The sequence below is a fragment of the Papaver somniferum genome, chromosome 4, assembly GCF_003573695.1.
Source record: "Papaver somniferum cultivar HN1 chromosome 4, ASM357369v1, whole genome shotgun sequence".
In the NCBI taxonomy this organism is placed as follows: Eukaryota; Viridiplantae; Streptophyta; class Magnoliopsida; order Ranunculales; family Papaveraceae; genus Papaver; species Papaver somniferum.
In genome coordinates this window covers 65,746,755-65,764,442 of record NC_039361.1, presented here as the reverse complement: position 1 = coordinate 65,764,442, position 17,688 = coordinate 65,746,755, and the positions used below count along the sequence as shown (strand labels likewise).

General features: G+C 43.0%; 1 protein-coding gene and 1 pseudogene across 2 annotated transcripts; both read right to left on the bottom strand.

Moving 5' to 3' along the window:
- The window catches only part of LOC113272637, a 235,065-nt pseudogene that overhangs the window by 28,033 nt on the left and 189,344 nt on the right, over window positions 1–17,688 (bottom strand).
- On the bottom strand, window positions 23–7,106 carry LOC113275757. Of its 2 annotated transcripts, none has more exons than XM_026525320.1 (14): window positions 6,962–7,106; window positions 6,661–6,768; window positions 6,387–6,521; window positions 5,288–5,884; window positions 4,877–5,033; window positions 4,447–4,785; window positions 2,949–4,297; window positions 2,509–2,787; window positions 2,299–2,384; window positions 1,966–2,184; window positions 1,425–1,553; window positions 846–1,202; window positions 474–592; window positions 23–330 (listed from the first exon to the last, which is right to left on the bottom strand). In XM_026525320.1, the coding sequence occupies exons 1-14, from the start codon at window positions 7,061–7,063 to the stop codon at window positions 209–211; spliced, it is 4,098 nt and encodes a 1,365-aa protein (XP_026381105.1). In that variant the 5' UTR covers window positions 7,064–7,106; the 3' UTR covers window positions 23–208. The 2 variants fall into 2 exon arrangements, with proteins under 2 accessions (XP_026381105.1, XP_026381106.1); XM_026525321.1 differs by having other exon boundaries at window positions 4,886–5,033.

The window sequence follows — 17,688 nt, the reverse complement described above, 5'->3', positions numbered from 1 at the left end:
ATACATAGGAAAGAAAACTAAATGGAAGAATGATTTTAGATTATTAGATATGCATGGTGGAACATATTTTTACACATATTTGCAAAGAATTTAGACCCTTGAAAGCCTCACATGCTAGGCAGTTATTCATGTTATGACCAGGACTAAATGTTCTGACCCACATGAGCAACAAAAAGGGTGATACATTCTAGGAGACAGTTGCTTTTACTTATCTGCGCACTAGATTCTCAAATCCCTTTGACAGTGTTGCATAAACCAGTAAGTGACCTTGTTCATTGGCTATTGCTACCACACCTGACTTATCAGAAGCAATGCATGAAACAGACCCACCTAATAACAAAGAAGCAACTGAGTAAGTGAGAATATCAAAAATACTGTGACAATTAAATAATTATTCCAAGTCACACATTTTTCATATAGCCCAGAACCATATATGAAAAAAAACTTAGTACCACCCTACAATCGATACGTACCTTTAATGTTATTAGGCAGATCAACCAGCTTCATTCCTGTGGTTAATTCCCATATATGCACAAGCCCGTCAGTTGTACCAATAACCCCATATCCTGCCGATGCATCAACAGCCGAAGCCCTGTAGCATGAATTTTTTAAGAGTCAAACTTCCCTCCTAAACCTAACTATTTGTTCATGCATTTTCTGGGCTATGTTACAATGGGTCCCGGAATGAAACAAGAAAAACACGTTTTATACAAAACAAAGATGATAATTAAGAGTCAAACTTCCCTCCTAAACCAAACTATTTGTTCGTGCATTTTCTGGGCTATGTTACTACGGGTCCACATTTTATACAAAACAAAGATGATAAAATATGAGTCTGCAAGCACCTTGAATCTAAAGCACTTCCCAAGATCAACGTATTTTTCACCAACAGAGCTAGTCTCCAACACCCAGTAGGCCTTGGTTTGATACCACTCGATCTATGCTGATACTGAATCTCGGAATCACCAGCAGCATAAATCAAAACCCAGACAGCCATACCTTCATCATTTGGTGAAAAAAAGGCAGGATCTTCGCAGGAACTTGAAAAACAAGCTTTTGTGGCAGCCATGATTCCTTTTATATGCTCCTCGACGTCAGCACCTGAAAAAGAAGGTATTCTGAAGAAGCCAATAGGAAGGACCTGGATGACTGAACTGCCTGTATATGAATATTTTGATAGTAGGATGCGCTTGGAAATATCCCTGTGCAAGATCAGCAGTATGTAAAGATCTTCATACTTTACAAGCAGATGAGATGCAACTTAACCAGGAAAAAGGAACTCATGAAGTTACTAAGTACACCTATGCAACATGACATCGTTCTACAATGCATATTCATGTCCGAGTGTTGTATATAACCAATACCTATATATCAAAAGGACACGAAACTTTGAATATGCAATGTAGAATTTCAATGCAACATACCATAGACCAAAGTTTCCGAATCCATCCTGACCGATGAGTAGGGAGTCGCACTTGGGAACTCTTTTTAACTCCACTAAACTAGGAGATATATAGCTCAAACCTGGTAAATCGAACTCGTTCTCCGATGCACTGAGAATAGGGGGGAAATTTGTCATTATGTATTTCATAAGTAGATATCATATCAACGGAACAGGACACGCTGGAAATGTACATGTTAATGACTATTAGGGTCAACTAAAAATGTCAGAGAACTTGTCTCCCACATTTAAACTTTGTACCACCAGTAAGCACATCAGCATCAATGATTTTCTGAGGTGCACTAAAGACACTCCCTCACTGCAAATTAGTCTTAACTATCATTTGCAAATGTGAAGTGGATATTACACGGATAGAGAATGTACTGTGCCATTGGGTGGGTCTTTACTTGGTCCAGCAACTATGAATGCACAGAACAATATTCAACGCCGCTTGTTAAGAGTGTCTCTACATCAGTTATGCAAAAGATGCACCCAGACAAAAATATAAATAACTTCACACGTACCTCCATCTAGAATTCATGGCCCACACATGCAATCCCCCATTCTCTTCAGCAGCAACAAGATGGTTAGGTTCGCATACTAAGATACAGCAAACGCTCTCGGCTGTCTTCAACTTTGCCACAGGAGCAACATAACCAAGTTTGACATGCACAATTTTTAGAGCATTCTCCTCCAAGCAATCAGATTTACACACAGAACATGAACAAAGTGGGCTCTGATTCCTGGTAAAAGAATTGTGGTTAATTAGTACGACTGCCAATTAGAAGGGATTAGTAATACTTATAGACTAATTTACCATAGACTCGTTAGGGTTGCACGGACAACAAATAGCTAACCTGCAAGACGCTGCTTTGATGCTATTCGGAAGAACAAGGTACTGCCCATCTGGAGTGAATTGCCATCCAGATCTCTCAAACGCATTCTTGAAAAAGGAATCGCAATATTAAGTGACATAGAAAACTAAAACTAGCAAAGTTTTCATCTCACATGTATCCATGGAAAAGAGAAAACACAGGTCGCCGTGAAATATGCTCACGATAACCTACCTCTCTAGCAAAAGTAGTACCAGAACCTGGTAAGATAAATGATGTGTAACCAAGGAAAGAAGGGCACCCTCCCTTTGCTTCTTTTATAGGAACCTTGTAGATGAAAAGCACTCTATTTCTATCTTGCAGAAGTCCGCATAAAACACAAATATGGATGTCACCCCCCTGAGAAATCAGCTGCATAGACAGAACTGGACTTGGGTGCAGGTAGCTTCCAAGAAGCTCAACAATGTTCTTGGAGTCTTCGTTAGGCTCTATATCCAGTGAAAAGCGATTTTCCTGCAAACAAAATCTTGTTTATGACATCCTATTTGGATACTGAAGTAAAGAAACCACCAACAGATGACATGCCAATGAATAAACGGCCTGATTGCGTCATACAAACTGGAGAAAGTAAAGAAAAAAAGTTTAATGGAGAGTGTAGTGTTCTAGTGACCTACCATCTCAGTGACAGAATCAAGATGATGTGTTTCCACATTTTCAGATTTTTCCTGGATAGCAACTGCTTCAGACAGGGACGAACTAGAAGACATGCAGATGAACGTGCCTTTGGGTCTTGCCATGCCCTTCTCCGCGTTTAAACCCTGGTGATGTTCACCAGTTTTAGTTTCACTTCCAACTGTAACCAATCTATTGCAGAAGCTACCTGAAGTTTCGACAACTCCTGTCTCAGATAGTGTGGCAGCATATGCCTCGGGAACACAATCCTCTCTCGTGTTCCTGCATATACTTTCACTTACGGGACCACTATGGCTCCTAGTTGAGTGAGCTAAATCAGGCATTTCCATAAAGGCGCGATCTGTTTCCGAGCCAACTCCCTTTTCTGAAACAAAAGAACTCTCAACACCCTTTATACGATCATCTTCTATACACCTGGTTGAAGATGGCTGGAGACAGTCAATACTTCCTTGATTTTTATGGGAAATATAATCAGGATGACCCTCGGGGTTATCGGTATTTTGCAGCTTCATAGCTGCAGAGCGCCTTTTGCGTTGGTATTGAACAAGTTGTGGTTCAGGTGGATCACTGGTTAGAGACTTAATGCTCTTCATAACACTAGAAGAGAGGAACGGCAGCTCAAGATTTGATGCCTTTGAACACGAAGCTACAAGCTGAGAACTAGACGCAGTTTCTTTACCATGGAATCTAGTTGAACTATTCACTGGTCCATTATCTGCAACAGATTTGGGCATGGCTTCACCAATAGACGACAACAACCGACTCTGTGGTGAAAATGTTGGTTCCAGAGGAGTATCTTTATTGCAATCTAACCGAAGCTCTTGTTTGGTAAAACTACCCACTCCAGATTGGATTTGAGGGCATAGTGAGTTCCCATTTGTATTAAGAGGTGCATTAATTGGTGGTTCTGTATCCAACAGGATTTGCCTATCTGGAGAAATGCAACTTAAAGGAGAGTCGGGTACGAAGTTATCATTTCCCACCATTTTGTTTTGAGCATCTGATACTTCACCAAGAAGGACTTCAACTTTTCTACCAGTTTCAGCATTAAGGTTTGAGAACTCTTGATCCTCGCCACCACATACAACTGACTTCCAAGTATCAAGGTTATATTCCTTCTGCTCAAAAGCTGTGTTTCTATCTGTAACTAAATCACAGCACAAAGGTCTGTGGTAAATATCATGATCCCCAAATTGGCCATCCTCGCTGTCTGGAACAACACGATTGACATCTTGACTTACAAATTCTGAACCACGTACTGGGCTGAAACTCATCACTTGCTCATGTTGAACATTATGACCCTCGATGAGAATTCCAGCTTCATTTTCACCTGAAAACATCACATCAGTCAGTTCATGGAAGCCTAATCCTCTTTCAAACTCTAGTCCTCCTTACACAAAAATGGTAGTACTCTGGTGAAATCAGAGCTGCTAGTATTGACTCAGAAGGAATCATCTCGTCAGTTATAGAACAGCGTACCTGCAGTTTTCACCGCTGAAAACTCCAAAGATGGATCTTTTATAAAAAGAGAAATTCCAGAATTGTGAGGAGCTGGTTGTTTGTTACGTCGTGTCTTCTTAAGTAGTGGCAGTACTTGTGGAAGAAGTAGTGTCATCATTGAGTTAGTTGCCTCCTGTCCAACAGAATCTTGTTCGCTCTTCTCAACACTTGCATATGAAAGAGATGGTTCCGAATGTTGTTCTGAATGCATGTCCATCATCAGTTCTTCACAACCAACTTTATTGGCTTCCACCAGCTCATTTTTGTAATTGCAAGACTTTTCCTTGTAAAATTCTTCATCGGAATCAGCAACAACCTCTGCAAAAGCAAAGTAACATTTGAACTGCAAGTAAGCATTTGAGTTAACGAATCATCAATACCAAGAGGAAAAAAGAAAACTTAGGAATACCAGGATTACCGTGCAGAACTTCCAAAGTATCAGGAACACAAAGATCGAAACCACTAGCAGTGTTAGAGTCTGGCAAATTAATGTTCTCTCTGTAGTTATCTTCTGTCTCGAGCAATGAGTTGCATACTTTATTTTCAGCAATAGGTAACCTATGGAGCTGTACAAAAATTTCAGAGTTCAACACACAATAACACTGGAATATCTAGAATCGAGTCAGAGTTCAGCCAAAAGAAACTGATAGGCTGCTTTGATAATTTTGAAAAGATGTTATTACAAGTTACAACTGGCACATTGAGACAAAAGAATATTCTGATATAACCAAACGTTATATATGAAGAAAGAAATTAATTTTGACTCAAGTGTGAATAAAGTGTAGAAAGAGTAGAAAAATGTATGTATAAAGAAACTTACGTTTTTCTCCTCGTTAGACGGATCACTAGGCAAACAACTGAATGAAGAATTTTGGGGATTAAGAAATCTGATCTCCTGCGATAAAACCAATTTTTGTCCATGATAATCTTCAAGAGACTGGTGAAGGGAACAATCTTTGATTGGGATTGGATCAGTTCCCTTGTCAACCAAAGTAAGCCTGTCTATAGATAATGGTGAAGCTCCAGTATCCTTGTTTACTCGGCAATTTTCCTTTAAAGTTGAAGAGGATAAACATCTTCTTTCATTATGAGAACTCCCATTACCTCCGGTAGTAATAGAAATCTCAGTATTGTCGAAAGAAACTTGAGTTTGGAGTCTTTTAAGGCTTGCCCCACTAGCTAAATTTAAAGTTTTAAGTTTGTGTTTCCTAGTTCTCTTTCTCATGTTCTGTGGCTTCCCTAGGGATGGTGATAGGTCGGGATATAAGATTGAATCCGGCGACCGCATTTCAGGCTCTACTCTACCATCCCCATTACTAAAATTTGAGGATAAAATACTCTGTTGTGCTTTCCCACTGACATTTGTGATAAGCTCACGAAGTAGCCTCTGAACAAGTGGATTTCGGAACCCAAAAAGCTGCATTTTACAGTAAACAGAAGGATTATGTATGGGATTAACCATGCACCTGGATAGAGATTTGATCTATATTTTAACAATGGGATATTATTTAACAATGGGATATTATAATAGAGAAATACATTTTTCGACTGAAACAGTAGTATCTAAAATTCAGGCTTTCTTCCACATAGATCTTTCTCTAACGCAAAACCGTATGAATTGGCATTGTACCAAATACTAAGACGCACACAACTTGGCAAAAAACAGCTAGGCCATTGAGGTGTTACTTAGCCTACACTGTCTAGTCTAGTATCAGTCATTGCCTTTTGAAGGACCACTGCTTTCACAGCATTGGTACCCAAACCTGATGCAAACACTCAAATTTCCAAAAAATTTGTTACAAAACATCAACGCCCAATGTATGCTAACATAAGATGTAATGATAGTAGATTTTTACATTAGAGAAACTATTAAATTGAATTATCAAGAATCATAAATTACATTCTGTGACACCACTAACCTCAACACCGCCGATCCTGCAAGAGAATCTCTTCCCTAACCCCGATTTCACCCTAGGACCACCTTTCTTTTGAAAACTTTCCCAAGCAATATCTGGTGTCTGTCCTGTAGATGACTCTCCATCATTTGAAGAAATCTGAAAAAAAAAAAAAAAATTAAAACAAAACAAAACAAAACCGTAAACCTTACACTTCATAATTTTCATACCTCTACACTTAACACTTGAGATTACTATGACATAATTTCATCAGAACAAGAAAGGAATAAAGATGTACCGCAAACAATGGACCTTTGAGTCCTTCACGAATTTCCATACTGTATACTATACCGATATGAGTTCGAACAGCTTGATACCCAATTGGATATGGATATCGATCTTTACCCTAAAACAAGCAAAAAAGAAGATGCTTAGATGAGCATTTACTTCAAAAAATTTGGCAAATCCGTCCTGATAAATCAGCTTAAATCAAAATAAAATACAGATTTTAAGAATCAAAAAGAGTATCGAAATCATATTTGTATAAATAGATGATTGAGGAATGGAATTTAAAAATGAGGAAAGATAGATCATCAAACCCTAGAGCTGCTCCAATACTTTTTCTCCAAAGATCCTTCGTATAGAGTTCCGATCGATATTATCTCCAATCCATCTGAATCTTCTCCGTTAGGACTCGCCATTGGTAGAGATGCGTTTCGAATCGATATCTGAACTAGAGCTTGTAATGAGAGAGAGGGAGGCGGGAATGAAATGAATACATTATACACTACTTTAGTGTTTTATTTCCCCGCCAAGACCGAAGAGATATTTCAGCCCCACACAGAAGGGAAAATCTGTTCGCCTCTAGGATCGAACTAGCGGTCATCATTGTCATCATACAGGGGCTTTAAAATCCAATAGAGGAGCTTCTTCAGGATTTTCTATGATTATGGGCTTAGCTAGGGTGACTTAAGGGATGTAAAATGTCCAAATTACCTTTCCATCTAGTAAAACCTAATCAATAAAAGAAAAAGAAAAAAAACATATAATACTTTGATTTCTGGTCTACTAAAGTGAAGAATCGGACTATGATTAGAATACAGTAATTGAGTATCAGACATCACTGAATAACCCTCGAAAATTGAAGACCGAAGAACAAACAAAGACATTTGCAAGAACTTCATCAACAAAGAGGTATATGAAGACTAACATATCCAATTTACTCACGACATTTACCATTCTATTTTATGAGACTATGTTGTATGATTTTAGTAGATTTAATATTGCAAAGAAGAACTTTCAAATTCAAGATTGTCTTGGTTAAACTCTCAAAAGCAATGAATGTTCATATATCCTTAACAATCTTAGTTGAAAACAATTTTTTGTTCAATAACAATTTTTTGCTTCAAGTTGATAATTTGAAAATTTCCCAAGCAACAATGCACATTGTATATGGCTATTATGGATGTTTCAAATTAATTATGAGAGAAAAAAAATTGTTAGGCGATAGGTGTCCAACCGTGTTGTTGATGGTGGTTTTTAGCTTAGGGTTAAAACTGTAAAACCTTACATCTGATGTGACGTCACTCTGTAAGGAAACGGAGCCATGAGTGTAAACCTCTCCACTGGCATACTTATTGAGCCGTTCAATATACTTACATGAAATTTATCCAGACTGGCGCATGTAGAAACCATCCCAGATGTTCTGTAAATTTCGGCGTCTGCCTATATTCACTTAATATAAGTTTCTTTGAATGCTTTCTATGCTATGTTCCTCCGTTGAACCCTTAATGTTGATATGGTATGACAATTTGTATTCACTCGCATCAGAGTAGCACGAATTTCAAAATATCAAGGATAAGGTATTTGCATAAAGTATTCAATCAGAAATCATGCTGCTCTCTGGCAATAAACTTAAAGAACTCTGTATCAACACATGGAATTCAATCAATTACTTTTGCGCCTTGCGCAGTACACCCGACCTTGCTTGTCGAAAGTAGGCCTAGGAAAACTAGGTAATTAATCCGCCATGGATTTGTAGGTGCAAAATTGCACAGAATCAGAAAACAGGGAGCCGCAGCAGCAAAGGGAGGCGTGGCCATGCCTTAGGCCAACTGGCGCCACTTGCTATTGGCAACGCCTCATCCTAAACCGGCCCTATTTTCCTCGACCAATCAGGTCGCCTCAAACTAGCCACGCGCACGTAAGTTGTGGTGGGCCCTTACTTGCCGGCCCAACTTCCCATCGACCAATCAGGTTGCTCTAAAGCCGCCACACTCACACCAGAAGTGTGGCCACGCCCATGCTTGGTCGGTCCCTCTCCTTCCTACCGACCAATCAGGTCACTTTAAAATGCGCCGCGAGCACTAGAGGTGTAGCCACGCCTTATGTTTGGCCGGCCCTTTTTCTTGACCAATCAAGTCATTCTAAACTCGCCATTATATATTAAAGGCCAAACGCGCCCTACCGCGCCACCATACTAAATGACAACCCAAACGCGCTCTGCCACAACAATATTGGCATGCCAACATGCCACCCTGCCGCAGTAACATGACAACATGCCACTCTGCCGCAGTAACATGCCAATGCCATAACGGACTCCAATTAGGATTTCATGATCAAAACAAGACTTTTGCTTCGGTATCATTAGTCTAAACCCTAATTTTGGTCATAGTCCACAACATGCCACGAGCCAATTTATCCTTGGCCACGCCGCCAAGCCCTAACTTTGGCCATGCCGCCAAATCCTAGCCTTGGTCACGCTGAACCCTAACTTTGGCCACGCCGCCAAATCCTATCCTCGGCCACACCTCCAAGCCCTAAATTTGGACATGACACCAAATCCTAGCCTTGGCCACGCCGCCAAGCCCTCACTTTGGCCACGACGCCAAATCCTAGCCTTGGCCACGCCGCCAAGCCCTAACTTTGGCCACGACGCCAAATCCTAGCCTTGGCCACGCCGCCAAGTCCTAACTTTGGCCACGACGCCAAATCCTAGTCTTGGCCACGCCTCCAAGCCCTAACTTTGGCCACGACGCCAAATCCTAGCCTTGGCCATGCTGCCAAGACCTAACTTTGGCCACGGTGCTATGCCGTAGTCATGCCGCACGTGCTAAATAGAGTTGTGATGCGCCAAACCCTAATTTAGCTAAAATTTGTCATGCCAACTGAGTCCAGTGACTCTCCTAAGGCCTCAAGATTAACTTAGCAATAGGGCCAATGTTGTCGGAGCCATATTCGGGTCTAACACTAATATGCCAAAACAGCTGCCGCGGCTACGCCACTGGAATGCCGCTATGCCAGTGACGCCACTTCGCTATGCAAACAAAATGCGGTCATAATCAATGGCCATCCTTCCTCATGAGATGCAATCTCGGCCATCCAAGTTCGCCAACGAACTGACAGACTTGTGGCAAGTTTCAGGAGACCAGCTGCCTAAATCTAGTGGCCATGGCTACGCCGGGCGCCACTTGCACCACCGTGCCACTGGAATGCACGAGCCATGCCAGCCATGCCACATTGCCACTGGCGTACACCAAAACGCCACTGCACCATTATCAGGCGCCAATACAAGGTAGCCATAATCAACGGCTACCCTCCTTCATGAGATACGATCTCAGCCATCGAAGTTCGCCACCGAACTGACAAACCTGTGGCAAGTTTTAGGCGACCATCCAAAACGAGCCTAATAGCAATACATGCTATTTTCCTGTGGTAAGTACCTTGACTTTGACTTGCCACACGTAGCAAAGTGCTATATGTTTTTCACGAAAACACTCGAGACATCAAACATGTCACAAATTGGGGGATGATCATCAGGGTATTGGTCTGACGGTTTAAAGCGTGTGGCGTGCAATGCGCCCGTTACAAGAAAGTGTCATGAAGCGGGACAATTAGTGGTGGTGAAAAGTAACGGTGTAAACGAATTCACTTCCTTCATCATGGAAGCATAATGTCTGATGGTTACACGAATTCACTTCCTTCATCATGGAAGCGTAATGTCTGACGGTTACACGTTACTCTATTTTCCACCACTCAATCGTTTCCACTTCCTACGAGACCAGAGTACGTTTCAATCTGACTTGTATAAATAGGCTTCACCTATTTCCATCAAAAAATAAGTTTTGGTCAGGAGAGCAACACAATATCCAGAAATCACCTGATAGCTTTTCATTCAGCTAGCCAGTTCTACTTTCTGATATGAGTTGTAAACAACCACACCTTCATAATCAACTATTCTGGTCTCAACACTTTCTTCGCTTCCCTCCCTAAGACCAACCCTTCTCCTTCACTTTGTGACCGAAGCAAGCCTGGAACGACCATTTTTTGGTTTAGGCCAGGGTTGTACAGATTGATCTCTCGAATCAAAAGTATTCCCCTGCAGTACATTGTTTAGGGTCTAGACTCGTTTCTCATCCACACACACGAATTTACCAAAATCGGCAGAAACCGTTTTCACCCATAAAAAATTGGCGACCACAGTGGGAGATTAATCTCTCGGTTGCAATATCAATTTCCAATTTCCAATTTTAATTTTCAACCTCGATCTCAAGATGGTAGAACTCAGGTCTGGATCAGCAACAAACCCTGAGAACACTAGCACTGGAATCATCCCCGGTACTAACATTCCTTCCAGTGGTATTAATACGCCAACCTGCCAATACCAGCGGCGCGGAAAATGTTCCTTCAGGTGTTACACCGCCGATCACCAGAGCCAGAGCCGCTTCCACCACTCCCAACGTTTCTTCAAGTGTGACAGCTCCAACCGTCACCAGAGTCGCTGCTACTCCACCATCAAGATGAGAGACTGGAGGAGCCAGAAGAAGCCGATCTCCTCTTATCACTGTTGATTTGATGGAAAGACAAAAGGTTCTCGTGAGGCTCAGACAGACATGGCTACAACTCAGAAAGAAATACCTATTTTCCTCGAGACACTAACGGATCGTCTACCATAAGAGTCATGTCAACCCCATATGGAGCTGACAAGGAATACTTTTAACATCCGGAGCAGACATTTGAGGAGGACGCGCGTTTATAGATGAAGAGGCTCGCGTTGCTCTTGAACACCCAGTAGAAAGGAATCAACAATCCAATTTCATCACACGTGAAGATCAGGAACGACTTCTCCAAAATCGAGGCAAAGAAAATCAGAAACCCTCATGAGTTCACAGATACCCTCTTCCCGTTAGGAGCTGCATGATTTCTGGGGACTTCGCCCACAAAATCGTGCAGTATATGATGAAACATTTATGTGAGATTTTTTATTTCTTCAAGGCGCAAAATCAAGACATATTTGCAGCCTTCAACAACACTGCATCAGGAAAGCAGCTATTTCCATCCAGGGAAGTCGTTCCCAAACCCCAACCTCTCCTGGAAAGCACGATTGATAGATGAAACTGGGGACTCCTAACCACTGCTCACTTGGAAGATGTCGAGTTTGACAGCATGTTGATTGACGCGGCCTCCGACTTCAACACTGTAACCGTCAAGGCTCTGAGAGTTGCAAGGTAAAATCAAACAGAAGAAGTGTATTCTTTCCCATGAGGAGAAAAACATGACTTGTCGACCAACACTATTTGGGACGTCTTCCCATATGCCATATTATATCAAGTCGTTTTTTGAAGGGTTAATAGCCCCCTCACTGGAGTTTTCTCCAGGACGTTTCTCTCCATGAGCCGCTTCAAAGTTCTCTCCAGAAGTCGCTCCGCTTCAACGTTCTCCAGCAGCGGCTCCACTTCAGCGTTCGCTCCAGCAGCGCTCCGCTTCAGCATTCTCTCCATAAGCTGCTCCAGGATCCGAAGCCGAAGCTTCAGCATTTTGTTCCATAAGCTTCAACGTCCTCTCCAAGAGCCGAAGACGTTTCAATGCCTCCTTCCTGCCAAGGATCATGCCGTAGCTGCTACTTCTTCCTGCCAAAGATCGTGTCGTAGCCGCCACACTCTTTCCTTCCAAGGTTCGTTCCTGTAGCCACCACACTCCTCCCTGTCAAGGATCGTAATCACATCCAGCCAAGGATCGCGGTTGTGGCCAATTTTGATCCATCTTTCCAAACCTCATGGTCATTGACAGTTTACGCGCTTACGCATCCAGACGATCCCTTTGCTTCCATGGACGCTCATGCAATTCCAGCCAACCTATTTTGGTTCCTACGACGATGTAGTCTCTTCTGATCACATCTGCTGCCAAGAATTGTTGTTGCTCGTTTGTCGATACCAGTCAGAGCTTTACCATAGCAAAAACCACTACAAAGTTTCACGTGGAAGAAGTAATAGAGTCACCAGTTCGGATGCAAGATGATGTCTTTATCGTGGTCAACTCACCGACCATACAAGTTAGAAACATGTAAACCACACTTGGGGACTGAGGCTCTACACGGGATCCCTTCACTGTCAAAACTCAAAAGACACGGTCAACCAAAAAGTCATAGCCACGACAAGGTCATCCACTCTTCAAAGGTGTAGCGTAAGAATATCATCACCATTCTGTCTAGAAGGCGCCTGCCACACTTTACGAGGCCGCGACGGATCCCAAGCCTACTCAGAGAAAACAACTTCAGTAACCAAAGATAAGTGCGACTGGGGACTGCTCATCACGGTCCATCCCCGACAATAATAAAGCATTCATGATATAACTCCAGAGACGCGGCTGAAACATTTTTCTTGAAGAGACAGAGGGAGCCACGATTAACGACATAACTCTCTCACTTCTACCTCTTCGTTATCCAGAATGTTTCGTCCATGTGATATTCCAAGCATCCCAGCATCACATCCAGGAGAGTATGATAAGATTGTATCAAATCCCATATGCGTGTATTGAAGGAGATGCAATTAAAGTAGGTTACACCCGGGGATTGAAGCCTCCTTCATGTTTAAAAGCTTAAACGCAGTCACCATCTTATCAGTGAATGCAACAGAAGCACATCTTCCACGAGAAAATAGGCTCAGGATAATTACACATGGGGACTACCAGAATGGGATGCCTTCACTGCCCTCAACCAGGTTATTCCCGATTTCAACATCATCATTGTCGAAGTTTTACGAGCCGCAATAATTTCTCAACGTGAAGCCGTACACGTGCATCAAAGACTTCGAAAGCACGCCATAGAGATACATTCACATATCCGGCCACGCTATCGGATCTAACAGAAGTATAATTGGGGACTGCTCACAGCATCCCATTCCATGCAATAGCCCAAGATTCAGAAGATGGTTCAAAGGATGTCGTTTGGAACGAAGTCCTTGAAGACTTGATAGAAGCACATCGGCAACGGAACGTCTCTCAACTCATCTATTTCACCCAATGGCTCCTGAAGATTTCGACCATACAAGCATCCACAACATATCATCATCGCAATCAGATAGTCTAGGTACCAAATAGCCTAAAGTCAAGGATAAACCAACAACGCAACCACAATCTCCATGATTATCCCTGACATTATTTTATCCATCCATCCCAAGAGTGCAATGGAGTTTGGTAAATTTTGAAATCCACTGGAGAGGTCAGATACTCATTCTTCTGGAGTCAGAACCTTATTACACATTGTGGAGAAGATTGATGGTACTGTTGGGTGGATACATGCGAGAGCACCTACTTTGAGTTCTCCTGGATCGCCTTGCTGCTGATTATAACTATTGGAGGTTGATTTGTTTCCATTAATGCTCGTTCTACCACCGCTAACAAATGACGAAGAGGAGCTAGATACTGCAGATCAAAGCACGGAGCCGGATGAACAACAAAAAACAAAAGAGGGTTGATACCCCTTTTCATACGAACGCAGTTTCTAGAGTTTGAACAGAATAAGGATTCCTTATTGCTCCATGAACGGGAATATATGACTGGGCGCACCACACTCATGATCCATAGACGAACAAGTAGTGTGCCAATACATGCGCTCCATGACTGAACCAGCAGCGCGCCACAACAAGGAACACCAGTCACTCAACCTGCAACGCTCCATGGATCCAGCACTCCGTGGTCAAGCCAATTCTCCATGGCTCCAGCACTCTGTGGTCAAGCCAACTCTCCATGGCTCCAGCACTCCGTGGTCAAGCCAACTCTCCATGCCTCCAGCACTCTATGGTTAAGTTAGCGCCAATGCTACAGCATTCCGTGATCCATCCAACAAGCCTTCCAAGTGCCATTTTTACCATTCCGCGGACGGAATCCAGTTTCCACCATTCCGTGGACTGATGCCAGTTTCCACCATTCCGCGGACTGAAGCCATTTTCCACCATTCCACTGACTAAAACCAAGCGCCATATCCGCATGTTCCGTGACCTAACCAGCCAGCTTCCGTTCCGCGGGCCAAGTTGCAGCGCCATCTTCTCCGTTCCACAACCAGCCAAAGCAGCGCCATCCACCCTTCCAGCGCCATTGACCTAACCTGCCAAAGCAGCGACATCTTAGTCGTTCAAAGCAGCGCCATATCTGCACTTCCGTAACCTAACTAGCCGGCGCCATTCACCTTTCCACGGACCAAGTTGCAATGTTACCTCTGCCGATCAGTAGAAAAAGTTGCAGCGCTGAAGCCAACACCCCATAACCAAGCCGAATTTATGCAAAGCCACCAATGCAAGGGTCACATATTCTTCAGACCTCTTGACAAAGGTTAGCCAAATCTTCATGACAATCTCTTCATGACTTGCCGTTTCGATTTTATCCTTGTATGTCACCATCTCATGCTTACCCCACAAAAATGCCACTGTTCCGAGCTAAGCAGAGGACTTAATGTTGACGGTGGTTTTTATCTTAAGGTTAAAACTGTAAAACCTTGCATATGATGTGACGTCACTCTGTAAGGAAACGGAGCAATGAGTGTCAACCTCTCCAGTGGCATACTTATTGAGCCGTTCAATATACTTACATGAAATTTATCCAGATTGGCGCATGTAGCAACCATCCCAGATGTTCTGTAAATTTCGGCGCCTTACCTATATTCACTTAATATAAGTTTCTTTGAATGTTTTCAATGCTATGTTCCTCGGCTGAACCCTTAATGTTGATATGTCATGACAATTTGTGTTCACTTGCAGCATAGTAGCACGAATTTCCAAATATCAAGGATAAGGTCTTTGCATAAAGTATTCAATCAGAAAGCATGTTGCTCACTGGCAATGAACTTAAGGAACTTTGTGTCAACATATGGAATTCAATCAATTGCTTTTGCGCCTTGCGCAGTATATCAGACCTTTCTTGTCCAAAGTAAGCCTAGGCAAACTAGGTAATAATCCTCCATCGGTTAGTAGGTGCAAAATCTTGCCCAGAATCAGAAAACAGGGAGCCGCAACAGCAAAGGGAGGCGTGGCCATGCCTTAGGCCAACTGGCGCCATTTGCCATTGGCCACGCCCCATCCTAAACCGGCCCTATTTCCGTGGACTGAAGCCAGTTTCCACCATTCCGTGGACCGAAGCCAGTTTCCACCATTCCGCGGACTGAAGCCAGTTTCCACCATTCCACGGACTTAAGCCAAGCGCCATATCCGCATGTTCCGTGACCTAACCAGCCAGCGTTCATTCCGCGGGCCAAGTTGCAGCGCCATCTTTTCCGCTCCAAAGCCAGCCAAAGCAACGCCATCCACCCTTCCAGCGCCATTGACCTAGCCAGCCAAAGCAGCGACGTCTTAGCCGTTTAAATCAGCGCCATATCTGCACTTCTGTAACCTAACTAGCCGGCACCATTCACCTTTCCACGGACCAAGTTGCAATGCTACCTCTGCCGATCAGTAGCCAAAGTTGCAGCGCTGAAGCCAACACCCCATGACCAAGCCGAATTTATGCAAATCCACCAATGCAAGTGTCACATATTCTTCAGGCCTCCTGACAAAGGTTAGCCAAATCTTCCTGACAATCTCTTCATGACTTGCCGTTTCGATTTTATCTTTGTATTTCACCATCTCATGCTTACCCCACAACAATGCCACTGTTCCGAGCTAAGCAGGGGACTTAATGTTGACGGTGGTTTTTATCTTATGGTTAAAACTGTAAAACCTTGCATCTGATGTGACGTCACTCTATAAGGAAACAGAGCCATGAGTGTCAACCTCTCCACTGGCATACTCATTGAGCCATGAGTATCTAGACTAGCGCATGTAGCAACCATCCCAGTTGTTCTGTAAATTTTGGCGCCTTATCTATATTCACTTAATATAAGTTTCTTTGAATGTTTTCTATGCTATGTTCCTCGGCTGAACCCTTAATGTTGATATGGCATGACAATTTGTGTTCACTTGCAGCATAGTAGCATGAATTACCAAATATCAAGGATAAGGTCTTTGCATAAAGTATTCAATCAGAAAGCATGCTTCTCTCTGGCAATGAACTTAAAGAACTTTGTGTCAACACATGGAATTCAATCAAATGCTTTTGCGCCTTGCGCAGTACACCAAACCTTGATTGTCGAAAGTAAGCCTAGGAAAACTAGGTAATTAATCCTCCATTGATTAGTAAGTGCAAAATCTTGACCATATCAGAAAACAGGGAGCCGCGGCAGCAAAGGGAGGCGTGGACATGCTTTAGGCCAACTGGCGCCACTTGCCATTGGCCATGCCCCATCCTAAACCGGCCTTATTTCCACGGACTGAAGCCAAGCGCCATATCCGCATGTTCCGTGACCTAACCAGCCAACCAAAGCAGCGCCATCTTTCCGCTCCACAGCCAGCCAAAGCAGCGCCATCCACCCTTCCAGCGTCATTGACCTAGCCATCCAAAGCAGCGGCATCTTAGCCGTTCAAAGCAGCGCCATATCTGCACTTCCGTAACCTAACTAGCCGGCGCCATTCACCTTTCCACGGACCAAGTTGCAATGCTACCTTTGCCGATCAGTAGCCAAAGTTGCAGCGCTGAAGACAACACCCCATGACCAAGCCGAATTTATGCAAAGCCACCAATGCAAGTGTCACATATTCTTCAGGCCTCCTGACAAAAGTTAGCCAAATCTTCCTGACAATCTATTCATGTCTTGCCGTTTCGATTTTATCCTTGTATGTCACCATCTCATGCTTACCCCACAACAATGCCACTGTTCCGAGCTAAGCAGGGGACTTAATGTTGACGGTGGTTTTTATCTTAAGGTTAAAACTGTAAAACCTTGCATCTGATGTGACGTCACTCCGTAAGGAAACAGAGCCATGAGTGTCACCCTCTCTACTGGCATACTTATTGAGCCGTTCAATATATTTACATGAAATTTCTCCAGACTGGCGCATGTAGCAACCATCCCAGATGTTTTGTAAATTTCGGCGCCTTGCCTATATTCACTTAATATAAGTTTCTTTGAATGCTTTCTATGCTATTTTCCTCGGCTGAACCCTTAATGTTGATATGACAT

What these genes read in the sequence shown, in the direction of transcription:
- LOC113275757 (XM_026525320.1), bottom strand. Translation starts at nt 7,063, where the DNA reads ATGGCGAGTCCTAACGGAGAAGATTCAGATGGATTGGAGATAATATCG. An exon ending in AGTATTGGAGCAGCTCTAGG is followed by an intron (nt 6,769 to 6,961) that starts GTTTGATGATCT and finishes TGCTTGTTTTAG; the next exon opens with GGTAAAGATCGATATCCATA. An exon ending in GCCATGAATTCTAGATGGAG is followed by an intron (nt 1,554 to 1,965) that starts GTACGTGTGAAG and finishes CCCTATTCTCAG; the next exon opens with TGCATCGGAGAACGAGTTCG.